Source organism: Belonocnema kinseyi, chromosome 4, assembly GCF_010883055.1.
Source record: "Belonocnema kinseyi isolate 2016_QV_RU_SX_M_011 chromosome 4, B_treatae_v1, whole genome shotgun sequence".
NCBI classification, from domain to species: Eukaryota; Metazoa; Arthropoda; class Insecta; order Hymenoptera; family Cynipidae; genus Belonocnema; species Belonocnema kinseyi.
In genome coordinates this window covers 46,709,042-46,729,145 of record NC_046660.1, presented here as the reverse complement: position 1 = coordinate 46,729,145, position 20,104 = coordinate 46,709,042, and the positions used below count along the sequence as shown (strand labels likewise).

Genomic DNA, 20,104 nt, shown 5'->3' with positions numbered 1-20,104 from the left:
ATCAAAAAATTATATACCAATGAAAATATGCATCTCCGGGAGTGGACCAACTTTTGTTTCAAACTTTTTCCTGTAAAATCAATTTCAAGAAATTTCACCTGATTTTCCGGCGACTTCGAAGCCGCCTGGCAACACTTTTACATCCAGGTAAGTGCCCGGCAATGCGCAGGTGCTATTTCTAATGTCAGCCCCTACATGTACACCAATTTTCAACCTTATTCGAGTCACGTAAGTTAACTGCCAAAAATTCGCACCTTTGACAGGTAGCCACAGGTGAACGCATCCACTCACACCTGCCAAGCACCCATTTTTACGTTCCTCATCATCAGACGAACATCTCATGTGAAAATTGGCCTTATCCGTATCACGCTCCCATTTACGTTGTCAGCCCACGGTCTATTATGGGCCCTGCCTTAAATTTAACCCAAAAATGCTTTTCGTTTAAGCTTGTTTTTTAGTGTTTATTTAACAGCAATAATTCTTTCATAAATGTTAATCTTTTCAGCAAGACTTTATCTACGTTCATGTTTATATACAATTTTCGAAATAATCATTACAAGCCGAGAAATTGGCCATCAAAAGTAGGGTAACTTTGACCAATCATATTTTTAATGTAATAAACATTATTTCACTTTTGATTAAACATAGACATTGCTCGTTATTTTCCTAATCGAGAAATACCACATAAGTCATATTTTTCCTAATACTTTCGGAGAAATTACACCTAGACGACATGTCTTCAAAAGCCCATGTACACAGCCCTCTTAAAATATATAAAAATTTGTTCTCGATTTTTTTATATCTTTGTTAATGGATTTCCAATGGCTTAAGTATGTTAAATTGAACATAATAAATTAGGTAATGGCAGAAATGTTGAAAAATAATTTAGCATTATTTAAAAACAAATTTATTTAAAAAGTATTTTTTTTTACATGCAAAAATAAATGTTTAATCTATACATTCCCATTTTTTCTTGAAAAAATGATTATATTTGCTTTTTGTTGAGTTTTTTTGTTTTGTTTTTTAAGCTGTGCTATCTAATGTATATTTAATTTAAATTTGGTTCTTTATTACAGATCCAGTGGTTCTGGCGTGCATTGCGAGGATTCGATCAAGCGGACAGAGCGAAATTCTTGCAATTCGTTACGGGCACGTCCAAGGTTCCTCTCCAAGGCTTCGGTGCACTAGAGGGCATGAACGGCGTTCAAAAGTTCCAAATCCACCGAGATGATCGTTCAACCGACAGATTGCCATCGGCTCACACCTGGTAATTTCAAATTTATGGTTTCCACTAACCGAACTACATATTAACCCTCAATGGTACACTGGTGCGAATTCGCACCCGAAGTTTTTTTATTTTGTTGGCATTTGCACAAACACAGCTGCAGCGGATTTCGGTTGACAATTCATTATTTTCGTTGAAATTTAATCTCCTTTGTTGACAAAGTAACTATTTTCTTACAAATTTATTTGTTTTTTTTTTTTGTTTAATCAAAATTATTGTTTGAATTTGATTTGATGTATAATAATGGAGACCTGACACTTTCCCTGTTTTAAAAGTATTCCTCTTTTTTCAACTGCTTTCAAAAACTTCCCCCTTTTCTCTTTTTTCTTGGCTGAAAGTTATTTCTTTCTTGATTGAAAATTAACTCTTCTTTTTCGAAAATTCAACCTTCTTGGTTAAAAATTTGACTTTATTTTTGAAAAATGCACTTTTTTTGCTCGAAAATTCAACTGATTGGTTTTCGATTAAAGTTCAATCTTTTTTGTTAAAAAATTCAGTTATTTGGTTAAAAATATATCTCTGTAAGTTAAAAATTTATCCATTTGGTTCAAAATTCTACTATTTTGATGAAAATTTAACTGTTTAGTTAAAAATTGATATGATTTGTCGAAAATTCAACTGATGTGTTGAAAATTCGTCCTTTTTGTTTGAAAATTAATATTTATTGGTAAAAAAGTCTCCTTTTTTTATTTGAAAATTTATCTTTCTGGATTAAATAAACTTTTTATTTGAAAATTCAACTGACTTCTGAAAAATTCGTGTTTTGGGCCTGAAAATTATTTAATTTTGTTTAAAATTCTTTGTTAATGGTCGAATTAAACTGTTTTTTATTTCAAATTGAAATTTTTTTGGTTTAAATATTAACTATTACATTTTTCGTTGAGAATTTACCTTTTTTAGTTCAGAATTCATGTGTTTTAATGAAAGATGATGTACTTTGTAAAAAAAATTTGTTGTTAACAAATTTTTTTTTTATTTGCTAAAAATATATTTTTTAAGCTGAAAAGTTCTATTTTTGTGATAGGTTTTTCCATAAAAAAAGAATGACTTTCAACTAACTAGTTCAAATTTTCAACCAAAAAAGTTGAATTCTCAAACAAAATATAATAGTAGATATTTGAACCAGAAAAGATTAAAATTTGTAATAAAAAATAGATAAATTCATCTAAAAGCGAGCAATTTTGAATTGAAAATGGCAGATAAAACTTTCTGAAGTTAAAGGAAACGCCTAAAAATGCAATCTATGTCCTAAATATAAATTTTTCTTTTTGAGTTTTTTTTTTGAAAATTCGTCTTTTTTTGTAGAAAAATGATTACTTGGTTGAAAAAAAAATTTTTGTTAAAAATTTATCTGTATTTTTTTTAAATCGCGTTTTTGTCTAGAAAATTTTACTTCTTGGTGGAAGTTTAATCTTTCGGGGTTCAAAATTTGACCATTTGTTTGAAAATTCAACTTTTTATTTAAAAATTCAACTTTTTGTTAAAAATTCGTTTTCTTTTGCTTCAAACTGCAACTGTTTGGTGGTTCTAAATACAACTTTTGGTTTGAAAATGACTTTTTTTTGTTTCAAAATTCAGCTATTTTGTTGAAAATTATCTTTTTTCTATGGAAATTTATCTTGTCGTGTTGTTTTTGAATCTTGAAAAAAATTCAAAAATTTAAATGATTTCAACGGATAAAAAAGATTCCACAAACAATGATTTAAGAAAAATTTCATAAATACATATTTCAAAAGATTTGACAATGATTTCAAAGATTTCACAACAATTTCTCAAAGATTTTTAGAACATTTCATAAAAATTGCAAGGATTTCCAAAAATTTTAAAAAGGCGTGTACACCAAATTTCAAAGATTTCTCAAAGATTTCAAAGGGTTTTACACGGATTTAAAATACTTTACTAATTTCAAATGAATGTTAAAGGTTTAAGAAATATTACAATAATATTTTAAAGGAGATTTGAAAGGATCTCAAAAAGGTTTCAAAACATTTTAGAAGCTTTGAAAAGATTCAACGAATAATAAAAGATTTCACAAATATTTAAGAAAAAAATTTCGCAAAAATTTCCCAAAGATTTCGAACATTTCATAAAGATTGCAAGGATTTCAAATATTTCGGGCATTTCCAAAGATTTTAAAAAGGTTTTATACAGATTAAAAATATTTTAATCCTTTCTAATGAATACAAAAGATTTCACAATTATTTTAAAGATTTCATAAAAATATCTCACAGTTTTCAAAAGAATAAAAGAGTTACCAGATTTAAACATTTTAAAACATTTCGAAGATTTGAAACATTTTTAAGTATTTCAATGATTGCAAACAAATATGAAAAATTTCCAAAATAATTCAAATATTGTAAAAAAAAATTGAAAAGATTTTAACCTACTTCAAGAGATTTCAACGAATGCACAAAAATTTCCAATGAAATGGCTCATTTTTTAGATCCATAACAAACGGTTATTTCATTATTTGATATAAAAAAAAGTAGACCTGGAAAAACTTGACTTGTTGACCTAAAAAACCTGGAAAAGACCTTGAATTTCAATCCTAAGAATCGCTGGAGACCCTGCTCGAAAGTTTAATTGTTTTAAACACTTTGAAAATCATATGATTTCTGATTGGAAACTTTCAAAACTTAAAAAACGGACGAATTACATAATAAATATCACACCTGGAGATTTCTCGTATTTCATAATTTGCGCATTTTGTAATTCTTGAAAGTTCGCAACTAGAAATTATATAATTTTTAAAGGCTTTAGAATAATTAAACTTTAAAGGCTTACAATATTTCTCGCATTATTTAAAATTCTGCAATTAGTAATGGTGAAAGTAACAATGACTTTTGATTTGAAAAAATTACATCTTTTAGTAAAAAAACCTATCCAGTCCTTTTAAATGTCACTTGATACTGCATATGATACTCATTAATAATATATTTTAAGATTGATTTGTGGAAGTTTGGAATTTTTAATTTCAATATATTGTTGTATCAAATTCAAATATTCAAAATTGTAGGACCATTTCACTATTAAATATTTTGAGATTTTATATTAAAGACCTTGATAGACAGTTTTGAATTTAATTATTTTGAATGTAAATATAAAGCAATTTTTGTGATAATTCTAAAGGAAGATTTAAAATAAAAAATTGACTTTAAAATAAAAAACGATGAAAATTAATCTATTTTTAATTTTTTCGTTTTTAAGTTTTTAATTTTCGATTGAAATTAAATTGATTAAATTTGGAAAATATTAATAGCAATTTGAAAATTATTATTTTTTAAGCGATTTTAATTTACTTACAATAATTGAAATTTTTAAGTGTTTGATTATAAAAAAGTTTTGATAACACAATTTTTTTTGACTAAAATTTTGTTCAGTTTTAAATGAAGTTCTCATTCATTTAAGTTTCAACATTTGAGAGTATACTTTTTTTTACTTTTAATGTTTCCCATTGAAAATTACTATATATTATGTCATGATCATTTAAAATTCTAGAATATCAGAAGCTTGGCATTTGAAAGATTCAATTTAGTTTTCAATATTAAATTGTCAAATTTTAATCACTTTGAATACAAATTATTCAAATCTAAAAGTCTTCAATTTCTAATTGTTTATTTTGAACGCTTTTAATTATAAAGAATACAATTTCAAATACTCTTAATTTTAAACTATCCAATTTCCAAAATTTGAATCTTAAATATACAATTTTTAATGTTTTTACATTGTCATATTTTTAAGTTTCTTTAATTTTTAGCGCTTCGACTTAGAAATTATACAATTCAATTCCCTTTTCTATTTGAATTGTCCAAAATCGTTGGTATATATTTTTTTTAACTTCAAGAGCTTGCAATTCGAAATTATTCATTATTAACTATTATTTCAAAATTATGTAAAACCTTATATGAAAAAATTAGTTTAATAATGAATTTTCAAATTTGTATATTTTTTTCACGTTAGTAAATAGAGATTCAGAGACAGGAACGCGCGATTTGCGTCTGTGCATTTGCTGCTAGTGTGCATTAAAACGCTTATCTGTACTTTCCTTTATTAGACACAACAATGTCATTATCCTTCTTTTTGTTTGATTTACAAATCAATTAATTTCTTGCAAAAAGATTTGCTGACATTTATCGACATGCGCAATTCATAATATATGTGAAAAAATCGTGGATTTTGCAAAGAAAGTTAATTTTTTTATAAACCGGGAGAAATAACGAATATTCACCGGGAGACAATAATTTAAAAAAAAAAAATGGCCACCCTGGTAATATTTCATTTCTGACTTTATCCCGGTTTTCTCCCGGTTCTCCCCGATTTTAAGCTGTGAAAAGTCTGCTGCATGTCGCTAAATTTTCAAAAAAGAAACGAAACGCCTGAATAAAAATGTTTTTGTTTCAGTTTCAATCAGCTGGATCTCCCCGTGTACGAAACATACGACAAGCTGCGAAGTAACCTCCTGAAGGCGATTCACGAATGTAGCGAGGGATTCGGATTCGCGTAAAAAAAAACCCCAGAAAAGAACTAATAATAATAATATCGTTGGGTAGCGTTCTCGCCTCCTCGTCGTCGTGGTCGCAGTGCTGCGAAATAATAAAAATTGATGGATATATTCGATGGTCGGTGTCAGTTCGCTTGTGTGCGCAGTGTACTTGAAAGGTAAAATGAAATTTGCATATATATGCTTGGTATTCGCTCCCTACTGAAATCGAATATATACATGTATTATGTATACACACAGTGCACACTCATATGTATATACAATTGTGGTGTAATTACTGATGAAGATGTTGATAATGATAACATTCGATGCTGCTCGAGTTAAGAGTTTATTTTGTTGTGAAAGATCTTGAAAGAGAGAGAGAGAGATTCTTCGAGCTTAACGATAATTCCCAGCAGTGTGGAAGAGGAGGAGGAGGAGGAGGAGGAGGAGGAAAAGAAAGGAGGATGAGGAGGAATCAATAAGTACAGTAGTAATTTGTAATGAAACAGGAGGAGGAGGAGGAAAAAACACGACACGTTTCGTATGTAATAATAACTAGATAGGCGTCCTAGGACGATTTAAGGGGTAATTAGGGCGAAAGTTGTAATATACTGCACTTTAAGTCGAATCGGTGATACGTCGTAACGCGATTTCCTAGAAATACTGATGTGTGAGAAACAAAATGATGGTGATGAAAGTGGGGTTCCATTGCTTTCTTGGCAGGAATTTTTTTGTTGTGAGGAGTCTGAATGTGTTTTTGTTGTGTGAAAGGGAGGGAGAGAAAGGCGATGATGATATATTCGAAGGAAAATGAGCCTAATCGAAAGAAGAAGAAAAAAAGAGTTTAGTTTAAAAAAAAAAGAAGGAAAAAGAAAAGATTTGCAATGTACACGCTAACTTGTCCCCTCCCCTTGTGCCCTGCCCCCCGCCTATCCCCTCCCGGAGAGTAATGTATGGTTGTACACTATTAGTATTAATAATTCTAACTAATTTTTAATTAATAGAGATAATCTTAACTTGATATCATTTTAATATTAATAATTCAAAATGTGATGTTAAAAGAAGTGTAATTTTTTTCTTGAGATCTAACGAAATAAAGTTTACAGTTGAACCGACATTTACGAACACGTAGAACAGTGTACATGCATTAATGGCATTATATGCTATATCAGACTCCTTTCTAAATTGTTAGGGAATTATTGCTTAGGAGGCGCGCTCAAATAAACTAAATGTTGTATTTCTTATAAATTCAGTGCGTCCATTTATTACACATGCCTTTCATTCAATTATATTTCTTTTTTTTTTTTTGTTCAATTGAGTTGCTTTCAAATTCTTTTTTACTTCAAATTCACTGGGCGCTTCATTAATATTTTTGGCAGAAGAGCGAATTTAGAAAAATATTATGTTTCTTTATAAAACTTTGACTTTTCCAAATTGGAAAGTTGCCGAATCTGAAAATTTGGTAAAGGTAATTTGCAAATATATTTAAATTTACATGTCGGTTAAAAAAAAAATTAAACAAGAAAGTGTATTTTATTTACAGAAATATTTCAAAGACTACACGATTTTTAAATATTTTAGAAGATTGCAGAAAGATTTCAAGTTTACAAAATATTTCAGAGGTTCTCAAATATTCCAAGATTTTAAAATATTTGAGAAAATTTTACAAAGAATTCCTGATTAAAATATTTTTAGATGATTTCAAAGATTCCATGATTTTTAAATATTTCAGAAGATTTTCAAGATTTCAAAATATTTCCGAAGGTTTCAAAGATTCTAAGATTTCAAAATATGTTATAAGTTTTCAATAATTCCAAGGTTTAAAATTATTTTAGAAAATATCAGAAGACTTAAAATATGCCTTAAATGTTTTAAACATTTTTTAGAATATTTCAAAGATAAATATTTCAGAAGATTCCAAGTTGTCCAAATATTTCAGAAAATTTCAAAATATTTTAGAAGGTTTCAAAGATTCTAAGATTTAAAAATATTTTATAAGTTTTCAATAATTCCAAGATTTCAAAAGGTTTTATTAGATTTCAAAGATTTCAAATCATTTTAAAGTTCTAAAAATATTTCAGAAGACTTAAAAACATTTCGTAAATATTTCAAACATTTTGTAGAAGATTTCAATGATTCCATGATTTTTAAATAGTTCAGAAGATTCCAAGTTCTCCAAATATTTCAGAAGGTTTCAAAGATTCTAAGATTTAAAAATATTTGAGAAAATATCAAAGATTTCAAAATATTTGAAAAGAATTCAGAAAGATTTCAAATTCTACTAATATTTCAGAAGGTTTCAAAGATTTCGAAGATTCCAAAATATTTCAGAAGACTTAAAAGATTTCATAGACATTTAAAAAAGTTTAGAATATTAAAAAAATTCCATGATTTTTAAATATTTCAAAAGATTCTAAGATTTGAAAATATTTTAGAAAATATCAAAGATTGAAATATTTTGAAATTTTGGAATCGTAAAAGATGCTAAGATTTAAAAATATTGTATAAGTTTTCACTAATTCCAAGATTTAAAATTATTTTAGACAATATCAAAGATTCTAAAGTTTCAAAATATTTGAGAATTCAAAAAGATTTTAAGTTCTAAAAATATTTCAGAAGGTTTAAAAGATTCTAAGATTTCAAAATATTTGAGAAGATGTCTAAGATTTCACATACACTTCCCCGATTCAAAGATTTTAAAGATTCCAAAATATTTCATAAGACTTAAAAGATTTCTTAGAGATTTCAAAGATTCCAAAATTTCAAAATATTTGAGAAGAGTTCAGAAAGGTTCTAAATTCTAAAAATATTTCAGAAGGTTTTTAAGATCGCAATGATTCTAAAATATTTCAAAAGACTTCAAAGAGTTCATAGAGATTTCAACATATTTTAGAAGACTTCAAAGATTTTCATGATTTTTAAATATTTTAGAAGATTCAAAGTTCTCAAAAGATTTCATAAGAAATTAAGATTGCAATATTTTAAAATATTTTTCCATGTTTCCAAGATTAAAAATTTCAAGTTCTAAACATATTTCAGAAGATTTTCAAAATTTTTCAGCAGATTTCAGAACATTTGAGAAGATTTCTAAGATATCACAAAGACTTTATCGATTCAAAGATTTCAGATTCCAAAATACTTGACAAGATTTGAAAAATTTCGTATAGAGATTTTAAAAGATTTTAAATATTTTTAAATATTTTAGAAGATTCAAAGTTCTCAGAATATTTCGTAAGAATTTAAGATTGGAATATTTAAAAACATTTTAGAAGATTTCAAAATATATCAAGTTTCAAAGATTAAAAAATTTGAAAGTATTTCAGCAGATTGCGCCAAAATTGTCAGATTTAAAAACATTTGAGATTTCAAGGATTCCATAAAAAATAAAAAGATTTGAATATTTCAGAAGATTTCCAGAATTAAAAATATTACAGCAAATTAAAAAAAACTCCAAGATTTCAAAATATTTGAGAAGATTTCCCGATTCGAAGATTTCACGAGGATTTCAAAGATCCAAAATATTTCAAGAATCCTCAACAAAATTCCAAATTTTTAAAATATTTCCGAAAATTTCAAAGTTTATAGAACAAAAAATTTCAAACCTTCAAGATATTTCAGAAGACTTCAAAAATTCCACGAGTTCAAAATATTTTACAAGATTTCAAGTTCTCAAAATATTTCTTAAAGTTTCAAATATTTCAGAGAGATTTCAAATATTCAAAAAATGTAAGCAGATTTCTCGAAGATTCCAAGATTTTGAAATAATTTAGAAGATTTCAGAAGGATTTACAAAGTACCAACGATGCCAAAATATTTCAGAAGATTAAAAAAAATATCAAGATTTTCAAATATTTCAAAAGATTTTACAAAAATGTCAAGGATACCAAAATGTTTCGGAAGATTTCAAAACTACTTCAAATTCACTTTTATTTCAAATTTACTGGGCGCTTCAATAATATTTATTGCAAATGGGCGAATTTGAAAAAATTATATTTTTTTTATAAAATATTGACATTTCTAAACGAAAAAGTTGCCGGATCTGTAAATTTTCCTAATTTTCAAATATATTTAAAATCACATGTCGATTAAAAGAAAGATTTAACAAGAAAATATATTTATTTTATTTACAGAAATATTACATACAATGTTATAAAACGGTAACGAGTGCGTGGATCACATGTTAGAAATAATTTTACAATGAGCCTATATAGGCCAAAAGAAGTACATTTCAATAAATCCTTCCTTGGGGATTTTTAAGACAGGCTTAAAACTTTTAATCAAATTTCAGCATCTCAAAGACACTTCAGGTACCATCGTCCCACTTTTCTAGGATTAATTAATTATACAGTCCCATCCACAAATGGAAGCAGCAAGCGTTCACGAATCCTTCGACCAGATTGTAAACATCGCCCACACTGAAAGGGGAACTTGCATTTTCGACCGACTTGCGATAAACTGCGCAGAGTTCCTGAAAAGTAAAGATCAATTAATCCCCTCGAAAGATCGCTTATAAGTTAATAAATTCCGATGCGTTGACCACTCGACTATGGTGTGTGCATGAGATCACAAGATTTTCAAAGATTCCAAAATATTTTGGAAGATTATTCAAAATTTCAGATGATTTCACGAGAGATTTCAGATATGCTTAGCTTTTAAATATTTCAGAAGTTTTCAAAGATTCTAAGTTCTCAAAATATTTTAGGGTTTCAGCAGATTTCGAAGGTGCCAAAATTTCCAAATATTTGAGAAGATTTCAGAAAGATTTAAAAAAGTAAAAAGTACAAAATATATTTCATAAAGTTTGAATAGTTTCACAAAGATTTCAATATTTCAGAAGATTCAAAAATATTTCGAAAGATATAAAAGATTTCAAACTTAAAAAATATTTCAGAAGGTTTCAAAGATTCCAAGGTCTCAGAAGATTTCATAAAGTTTTCAAAATATTTGAAGATTTCAGAAAAAAATTAAAGATACATAAATATTTCAGAAGATTTCAAAATATTTATGATTAAAAAATGTCAGAAGACTGCAAAGATACCACGATTTTTGAATATTTTAGAAGCTTATAGAAAGATTTTCAGGATTTTAAGTTTTCAAAAAAAAAAATTGAGAAAGATTTCAAGATCTAAAAATATTTCATAGGGTTTCAAAGATTTCATATATCCCCGAGATTTAAAAATATTTTACTAGATTTCCCCGTTTGCAAGATATCACAAGGATTTCGAAATATTTCGATGAATAACAAAAATATTCCAAGCTTTAAAAATCTTTTAAAAAATTTCAAAAGTTGCAAATATTTTACAAGATTTTCAAGTTCTTAAAATATTTCAGGTTTCAAATATTTCAGAAAGCTTCTAAAAATTCAAAATATTTCAGCACATTTCTTGAAGATTTCAAAAAGAGTCAAAGGTTTTAAACTCTTTTAGAAGATTCCACAAAACTTCTCCGATTCAAAGATCTCAAATATTCTAAGCTGCAAAATATTTCAGAATATTTCAAAGATTCCAAGTACTCAAAATATTTCTGAAGGTTTCAGAAATTCAAATGCTTCAGAAGATTTCAAAGATTTTAAAATATTTCAGAAGATATAAAAGTTTTCTAGGTTTCAGAATATTTCAGAAGGTAGCAAGTATTTCCAAATATTTTAGAAGATTTCACAAGGATTTGTAAATATTTAAGAAGATATCAAAATAGTTGAGAAGATTTCAGAAAAAATTTGTAAGAATCCAAAATATTTTAGAAGATTTCAGATTCCAATTTTTTTCAATATTTGAGAAGATTACAGAATGATTTTTAAGATTTAAAGTTTTCAAAATATTTCAGAAGATTTCAGATTCCAAGATTTCTTAATATTTCAGAAGAATTCAGAAAGATTTCATAAGAAATTAAAAGGTTTTAAAGATTGTAAGAGTACACAATATTTTACAAAGTTTCAATTTATTAAAATATTTCAGAAAAATTTCAAAAGATTTCAAGATTTTTAAATATTTTAGAAGATATAACAAATATTTCAGCAGATGTCAAAAAATATCAAAGGTGCCAAAATATTTTAGAAAAATGTCAAAGTTTCCAAGCATACAAAATATTTCAGAAGATTTAAAAAATTCCAAAATATTTCTAAAAAGTATAAGATTTCCAAATATCATGAGAAAATTTCACAGACTTCCCCGGTTTCAAGATTTTAGAATATTTCACCACATTCAAAGATACCAAAATATTTCAGAAGATTCTACACAAATTTCAAAGATTTCAAAATGTTTGAGAAGATTCAAGGAAGATTTCCAAGATTTCAGGTTCTCAAAATATTTCAGGCGGTTTTAAAGATTTCACAAGGATTTAGAAAATTCCAAAATATTACAAAGATTCCAAGGTTCTAAAATATTTCAGAATATTTCAAAGATTCCAGGATTTCGGAAGATTTTTAAGATTCCAAGCTTTTAGAAGATTTCAAATATTTTCAGATTTAAAAATATTTCATAATTTTTCAAAATATTTTAGAAGGTTTCAAAGATTCCAAGAATTAATATTATTTTACACAAATTTCAAAGATTCCGAAAATATTTAAAATATACCAAGATTTAAAAATTTTTTAGGAGATTTTAGAAAAATGTCAAAAATACGAAAATATTTAAGAATATTTTACACAAATTTCAAAGATTCCAAAATATATCAGAAGATTTAAAAAATTTCAAGACTTAAAAATACTTGAAAAGATTTATGGAAGATTTCAAACATTCCAAAATATTTCGAAGATTACAAGATTTCAAAATATTTGATAAAATTTCACAGACTCTTGGTTTCAAGATTTTAATATATTTACAACATTCAAAGATACCAAAACATTTCAGAAAATTCGACACAAATTTCGAAGTTTTCAAAATGTTTCAGAAGGGTTTAAAGCTTCCAAGATTTCAAAATATTTAAGAAGATTTATGGAAGATTTCAAACATTCTAAGATTACAAAGATTCCATGCTTTTAAAATATTTTAGAAGATTTCAAAGATTCCAAAATATTTCGAAGGTTACAAGATTTCAAAATATTTCAGAAGTTTCTACACAAATTTCAAAGATTTCAAAATATTTCAGAAGGGTACAAAGCATCCAAGATTTAAAAATATTTGAGAAGATTCAAGGAAGATTTCAAACATTCCAAGATTTAAGTTCTCAAAATATTTTAGGCGGTTTTAAAGACTTCACAAGGATTTAGAAGATTCCGAAATATTTCAAAGATTCCAAGCTTCTAAAATATTTCAGAAGATTTCAAAGATTCCAGGATTTCAAAATATTTCGGAAAATTTTAAAGATTCCAAACTTTAAAAATATTTTCAGATTTCAAAATATTTCACAAGATTTCAAAATATTTCAGAAGGTTTCAAAGATTCCAAGATTTCAAAACATTTGAAAATATATCACAGAATTTCAAGAAATGTCAAAAATATTCCAAGTTTTTAAAATTTTTCAGAAGATTAAAAAAATGTAAGCTTTTAGAAGGCTTCAAATATTTCAGAAAGATTGAAAAATTGAAAAATATTTCAGAAGGTTTCTCCAAGACTTCAAAAAGATTCCAACATTTTTTGTATATTTTAGAAGATTTATCCGATTTCAAGATTTCAGAAAATATTTCAGAATATTTTATACAAATTTCAAAGATTCTAAAATATTTCAAATTAAAATGACACCAAGATTTTTGAATTTTTTAGAAGATTTTAGAAAAATGTCAAAAATACCAAAATATTTTAGAATATTTTACACAAATTTCAAAGATTCCAAAATATTTCAGAAGATTTCACAAAAATTTAAGATTTTAAAATACTTGAGAAGAATTTCGAAAGATTGTAAAGATTTAATAATATTGCAGATGATCCCAAATATTTCGTAAAGATTTCACAGAGACTTCAAAGATTCCAAGGTTTCTAAATATTTCAGAAGATTTCTGAAAAATTTTAGATTCCAAAATACTCAAGAAGACTTCAAAATCATTTTTCAAAGATTCTATAATATTTCAAAATATTTTAAAGTCTCCAAGCCTCTAAACTATTTCAGAGCATTTCAAAGATTCCATGATTTAAAAATATTTCAAAAGATTTCAAAGGTACCAATCTTTTAAAATATATTAGAAGATTTCAAAGTTACCAAGCTTTTAACATATTTTAGAAGATTTAAAAGATTCCAAGATTTCAAAATATTGTAGATGATCTCAAATATTTCGTAAAGATTTCACAGAGATTTCAAAGATTCCAAGGTTTCAAAATATTTCAGTAAGGTTTTAATGTTACAAAATATTTCAGCAGATTTCTAAAATTCCAAGATTTCAAAATATTCCAGAAGACTTCAGACATATTTTTCAAACATTCTATAATATTTCAAAGTTTCCAAGCCTCTGAAATATTTCAGAGCATTTCAAAGATTCCATGATTTCAAAATATTTCAGAAGATTTCCATGAATTAAAACTATTTCAGAAGAATTCACAACAATTTCAAACGCTTACAAAAATTTCAAAATACTTGATACGATTTCAGAAAGATATTAAAGAGTTCAAAGATTTCAAAATATTGTAGATGATCTCAAATATTTTGTAAAGATTTCACAGAGATTTCAAAGATTCCAAGGTTTCTAAATATTTCAGTAATGTTTTAAAATTACAAAATATTTCAGCAGATTTCCAAGATTTTAAAATAGCACAGAAGATTTCACAAAAATTTTTAAAACTTTCAAAAACTCCAAGATTTGAAAATACTTGAGAAGATTTTCGAAAGAATTTAAAGATTTCAAAATATTGCAGATAATCTCAAATATTTTGTAAAGATTTCACAGATTTCAAACATTCCAAGGTTTCTAAATATTTCAGGATATTTAAAAAAAAAATTCAGATTCCAAATTATTTCTGAAGATTTCAAAACACTCAAAAAGACCTCAGAAATATTTTTCCAAGATTCTACTACATTTCAAAATATTTCAAAGTTTTCAAGCCTCTAAAATATTTCGAAGCATTTCAAAGATTCAATGATTTTAAAATATTTCAAAAGATTTCAATAATTTAAAAATATTTCAGATGAATTCCACAAAATTTCAGAAGCTTTCAAAAACTACAAGATTTCAAAATACTTGAGAAGGTCAAGTATTACAAGATGCCAACATATTTGAGAAAAATTTAAAGATTTCAAAATTGCACAGAAGATTTCACAAAAATTTAAGATTTTAAAATACTTAAGAATTTTGTAAGATTGTAAAGATTTCATAAAATTGCAGATGATCTCAAATATTTCGTAAAGATTTCACAGAGATTTCAAAGATTCCAAGGTTTCTAAATTTTTAAGAAGATTTTTAAAAAATTTCAGATTCCAAAATGCTCAAGAAGACTTCAAAGTTATTTTTCAAAGATTCCATAATATTTCAAAATATTTTAAAGTCTCCAAGCCTCTAAAATATTTCAGAGCATTTCAAAGATTCCATGATTTAAAAATATTTCAAAAGATTTCAAAGGTACCAATCTTTTAAAATATATTAGAAGATTTCAAAGTTACCAAGCTTTTAACATATTTTAGAAGATTTAAAAGATTCCAAGATTTCAAAATATTGTAGATGATCTCAAATATTTCGTAAAGATTTCACAGAGATTTCAAAGAATGCAAGGTTTCAAAATATTTCAGAAGATTTTTGTGAAATTTCAGATTCCAAAATATTTCTAAAGATTTCAAAATACTCAAGAAGACTGCAATCCAGAATGATCAAACCCCCTCAATAAACCCTAAATCACGATACTCACTCCTCGTGAAGTGTGGAGGTCGATCGTCAGCATCATGAAGGCCTGTACATAACTCGGATGAAGAATCAGATGATGCGTGACATTCCCATCAGGAGTGTTAAACTGCTTGTGATACTCCTGGTATTTATTCTGAAGAACCTTCGCCAAGGCTTGATACCACGTCACCGGTTGATTAACAAGTGGATCCAGCCTAGAGTCCAGGCTCGAGAGAGGCTCCACACAAGACAGAGATCGAAGTTCCGTGAACTCTGCCAAGGACATCGTTGATTTGCTCTCCAGTAGCTTGTTCCACAATAAATGTGTCCTGCAGTGCAAAGCCCCTTGTTCAATCATGCTGGTAATGTGTTCCCTGGCCGCCTGGGCTTGAGACATTATCAGCTGCTGCATCAGTTGTTCGTGGGATGAATAATAACCCAGATAATTGATCGATTCCTGCCGGATCTGGAGGAGATTCGAGGAGGAAGCATCAAGAATACTCTGTGTGAGTGGACAATCGGGTACTGGTGGTGGCGTTGGTGCCAGGGGATTATCCAGATCTTCCTCATCAGCTTCCGCCTCCTTCTCTTCCACTTCATCTTCCGTTTTAGCGCCAGCATCCAGAGCCTCCGCAGTTTCCTCTCGCAGGTCGATGGTGCTGGAGATGAACTCGCATTTGGAATGTTTCCTGGAGGAAGAGAGCAGAGTCGAGGCTGGACTGGATTCGGCAGGACTCTCGACTTGGGAGTTGGTGAGGGATTTCCCAACACTGTAGACGGTTCGAAATTTGCCGAGTTTGTTGTTTTCCAGGTCTCGTTTTGGGTAGAGTTCTCGTTTGCTGGTCAGCATGAGGTAGTACTTCAAGGTGATCTCGTTGCTTTCGGAATGGGGAAACTCGTCGAGACGGGAGACTATTAGGGCCACATCGAAGTCGTCGGTGTATTTTGTATCCTGCGCGTCGCAGTAACTGACTAGAGGGGTGCTTTGTAGCTTCACTAGGACATACTCCGAGTCTTGGCCTTCTTCTGACTCGTCTGACATGCTGAAGACTTGCATTCCGTAGGCTTTTTCATGGGAGAGGAGATAGGAGTAGAGTGTACGAGCTGGTGTTGCCAAGTTGCTCAAAGTTATCACTCCTGAAAAATCGAGGGGTTTGGAATTTGGAAAAGTTTCTAAATTCCAGATCTGCGTTTTTTTTAACCCTCAAACGGTACACTCCAACAGAGTATACGTAAACGGTACACTGATGCGAATTGGTTTGTTTGCAATGTTAATATTAAGTATTTAATATAGTGAACATATAATAAACAACTTACATATATCACACATGTTTAAAATATACATTTAATATATTTGGGTATAATCCGCTGCAGCTGTGTTCGCGTAAATGCCAACAAAATGAAAAAACATCGGGTGCGAATTCGCACCAGTGTACCGTTTCCGGGTTAATTCAGCCAATTAAATTGAATTGTAAGAAATTATGATGCAATGATAATGGTTTATCCATAAGTTTGATTGAATTCAAAACAATTTTCAATCATATTTTCATCAAAGTGAAAAAAGTATTTTGTAATCATAACCATATTTTTTGGTTTTGTTATTACTTTAAGAACAATTATAAACGAAATATATATGTAAAGATTAGGATTACATTGGAAAATAATAGTATTCATAAAAACTAAAAAATACTAAATCAAGAAGACTTTGAAATAGAGACGATTAAAAAAGCTCCAGTCATTTTTTCAAAATTCCATGAATTCCGGGTTTTCCAGTCATTATTTTTAAATCCATGACTTTTCCAGCTCTTGTAGCAACCCTGAATAATGTACTTGAAAAACTATAAACTACAATAATTTTAATTTTAATATTGAGGAATTCACAATAGAATAAGGCAGGGTGTTCGAAAACTTCATTTTCAAAATTCCCTGATTTTTCCTTTACTAATTTTTCATTTCCCTTGATCATCAATATTAAATATTAGCATTTTAATCTTGAAATATTTTAAACTTAGAATATTTTATAAACGGAATAAAACAGTATTTCAGATACAAATTAAAAAAATTTCAAAATGATTAATTTATTTAAAACAAAAAAGGCTTTTCTTCTATAAAAGCTAACTTTTTAAAAAAATACTTGAATTTCCAACAAAATAATTAAATTTTGAACATAATAGTTCAGTTTTCAACCTAAAAAGATAAATGTCTAAAAAAAGTGTCATAGTTTATATTTCAATCAAAAATTTTCAACTAAGCAAGATAAATCTTAAAGAAATGTAAAATTTATATTTTCAGTTAAAAAATTAACTTTAAAACAAAAAAAAAGGCTGATGAATCTTTATCTAAAACTATAAATCTTAAAAAAAATAAATATTAAAAAAATATTCAAACACTTTATTGGTTAAGCAGAAGGATGATTTTTAAACTAAGAAGATTAATTTTCTAACAAAAAAGGCCAATTTTTGACAGAGCACGCGGATTTTCAACAAAATAAATACATTTTCAATCAATAATTATAAATTTTCAACCAAATAGTTGAATTTTTAACATAGTTCAAGTTGAAAGTTTAACTATTTAGTCGAAATTTCTATTGTCTCATTGAAAAGTTCGTCTTTTTGGATTGAAAATTCAACATTTTGGATGAACATTTTTTTCTTTATTGACTGACAAATCTTTCTTCGTTAAAAATTCGTCTTTTTTACTTAAAATCTATCTTTTTGTTATAAAAAATCAGCTTTGATATTTTTTTTCAAAATTTATTCATTTTTCAAAATGAAAATATAGCTATTTTTATGAACATTTGACGTTTTTATAGAAAATTTGTATTTTTAGTTTAAAAATTCAACAAATTGGTTAAAAATGTATGTATTTTGTTGAAAGTTCGTCTTTTCTGGTGGGTACTTAAACTTCTTTATTGAGAATTCCACTGTTTGGTTAAATATTTATGTATTATATTGAGAATTCATCTTTTTTGGTAGAAAATTAATCTTCTTACTTGAAAATTTATTTTTTTATTAAAAAATTTAACTATTTAGTTGAAAATTAAACTGTTTTGTTAAAAGAAAATCAATTTGACCTTAAAATTCAACAATTTGGATGAATTTTTTTTTCTTTATTGACTGAAAAATCTTTCTTTGTTGAAAATTCGTCTTTTTGATTACAAAATTGATCTCTTGCTAGAAAATTCATCCCTTTTGGTGAAGATTTTTGTGGAGGATTCAACTATGTTCTTAGCAATTCGTCGTTTTTGTTTCAATTCAACTCTTTGTTAGTGAAAATACCAATTTTTTCCCGGTTCAAAAATCAATTAATATACTTTTGATTGAAAATTCGAATTTTTGATTTTAAGTTGAAGTACTTAATTACTTCATAAAAAGTATTCTTACTATAATTAATTTTTAGTTTCCAGAAATATTTTGCTAATTATTGCTAGGAGAAGTAGACAGTGTGACCGAGAAACTAATTTTTAAAATTCCTTGATTTTCCCTCGACTAACTTTTCATTTGCCTTGATCATTAATATTCAAATACCAGCATTTTAATCTTGAAATATTTTAAACTTTGAATATTTAATAAACGCAATAAAACAGTATTTCAGATACAAATTTAAAATTTTCAAATTTATTAATTTATTTAAAACAAAAAAAGTCTTTTCTTCTGTAAAAGATAACTTTTTAACAAAATACTTGAATTGTCAACAAAATAATTAAATTTTGAACATAATATTTGAATTTCCAACCGAAGAAAATAAATTCTTAACAAAAAAGTGTCATAGTGTATATTTCCATCAAAAAAAGATGAAATTTATGCAAAAACAAAGAAAATTTTAAAACCAAAAAGACGAATTTTAAACAAATAAAGATTTTTACTCAAGAAATAAATAAAACTTCGTGTAAATTGTTCAAACTTCAAACCACAAGACGAATTTTCTTTAGAATAATTGAATTTTCAAACCAAAATCTGAATTTTCAGCAAAAAATTAACTTTCCACGAAGCTGATGCATTTTTACCCAAAGAAGTTGAAATTTCAAACCAAAAAAGGAGAATTTTCAACTAAACAAGATAAATCTTAAAGAAATCCACTTTCAACGAAAGAGTTGAATTTTTAACTCGAAATATAAATCTTAAAAAAAGAAAGATTTCTTAACAAAGTGACTCAAACATATCTTTCAAACAAAATAGTTGAATACTCAAGCAAAGAAGATTTTTTTAGCCCAATTTTGTATTTTTATTTTAATAAAGACGATATATCTACTAAAACTAATGAGTTTTCAAATCGGAAAGATAATTTAAACAAAAAAGTTAAATTTTCTGTTTAAGAATATTTCAGTTGACTTTTCCAGATCAAAATATGAAATTTTAAGCATGAAATAAGTTACTACGAAAAAAAATGAATTTTCAATCCAAAAAGACGAAGTTTTAACAAAAAAAGAATTAATTCTGAACAAAATTATTTAATTGTCTACCAAATAGTTGCATTTTCAACAAAAGCATGTGAAGTTTCTCTCAAAGCAAATAAATCTTTGTAACAAAAAATTCAAACAAAATTTCAAAAAGTAGTTGAATTGTCATCCAAAAAATATTCGAGTTGATATTTT

General features: G+C 27.2%; 2 protein-coding genes across 13 annotated transcripts in view; one reads left to right on the top strand and one right to left on the bottom strand.

Moving 5' to 3' along the window:
* The window catches only part of LOC117170522 (E3 ubiquitin-protein ligase HUWE1-like), a 111,986-nt gene extending 105,096 nt beyond the window's left edge, over window positions 1–6,890 (top strand). For all 11 annotated transcript variants that reach the window (XM_033357310.1, XM_033357309.1, XM_033357306.1 and 8 more), the window contains exons 25-26: window positions 1,077–1,267; window positions 5,687–6,890. In XM_033357310.1, coding sequence (XP_033213201.1) covers window positions 1,077–1,267; window positions 5,687–5,789 — 294 coding nt within the window. In that variant the 3' untranslated portion in view covers window positions 5,790–6,890. The remainder of the gene's footprint in view (window positions 1–1,076; window positions 1,268–5,686) is intronic.
* Window positions 6,891–9,865: 2,975 nt separating this feature from the next.
* LOC117171206 (KICSTOR complex protein SZT2-like) overlaps window positions 9,866–20,104 on the bottom strand; it is a 132,777-nt gene continuing 122,538 nt past the window's right edge. For both annotated transcript variants that reach the window (XM_033358289.1, XM_033358290.1), the window contains exons 24-25: window positions 15,536–16,647; window positions 9,866–10,236 (exon numbers count right to left, since the gene is read on the bottom strand). In XM_033358289.1, the coding sequence (XP_033214180.1) occupies window positions 10,105–10,236; window positions 15,536–16,647 (1,244 nt within the window). In that variant the 3' untranslated portion in view covers window positions 9,866–10,104. The remainder of the gene's footprint in view (window positions 10,237–15,535; window positions 16,648–20,104) is intronic.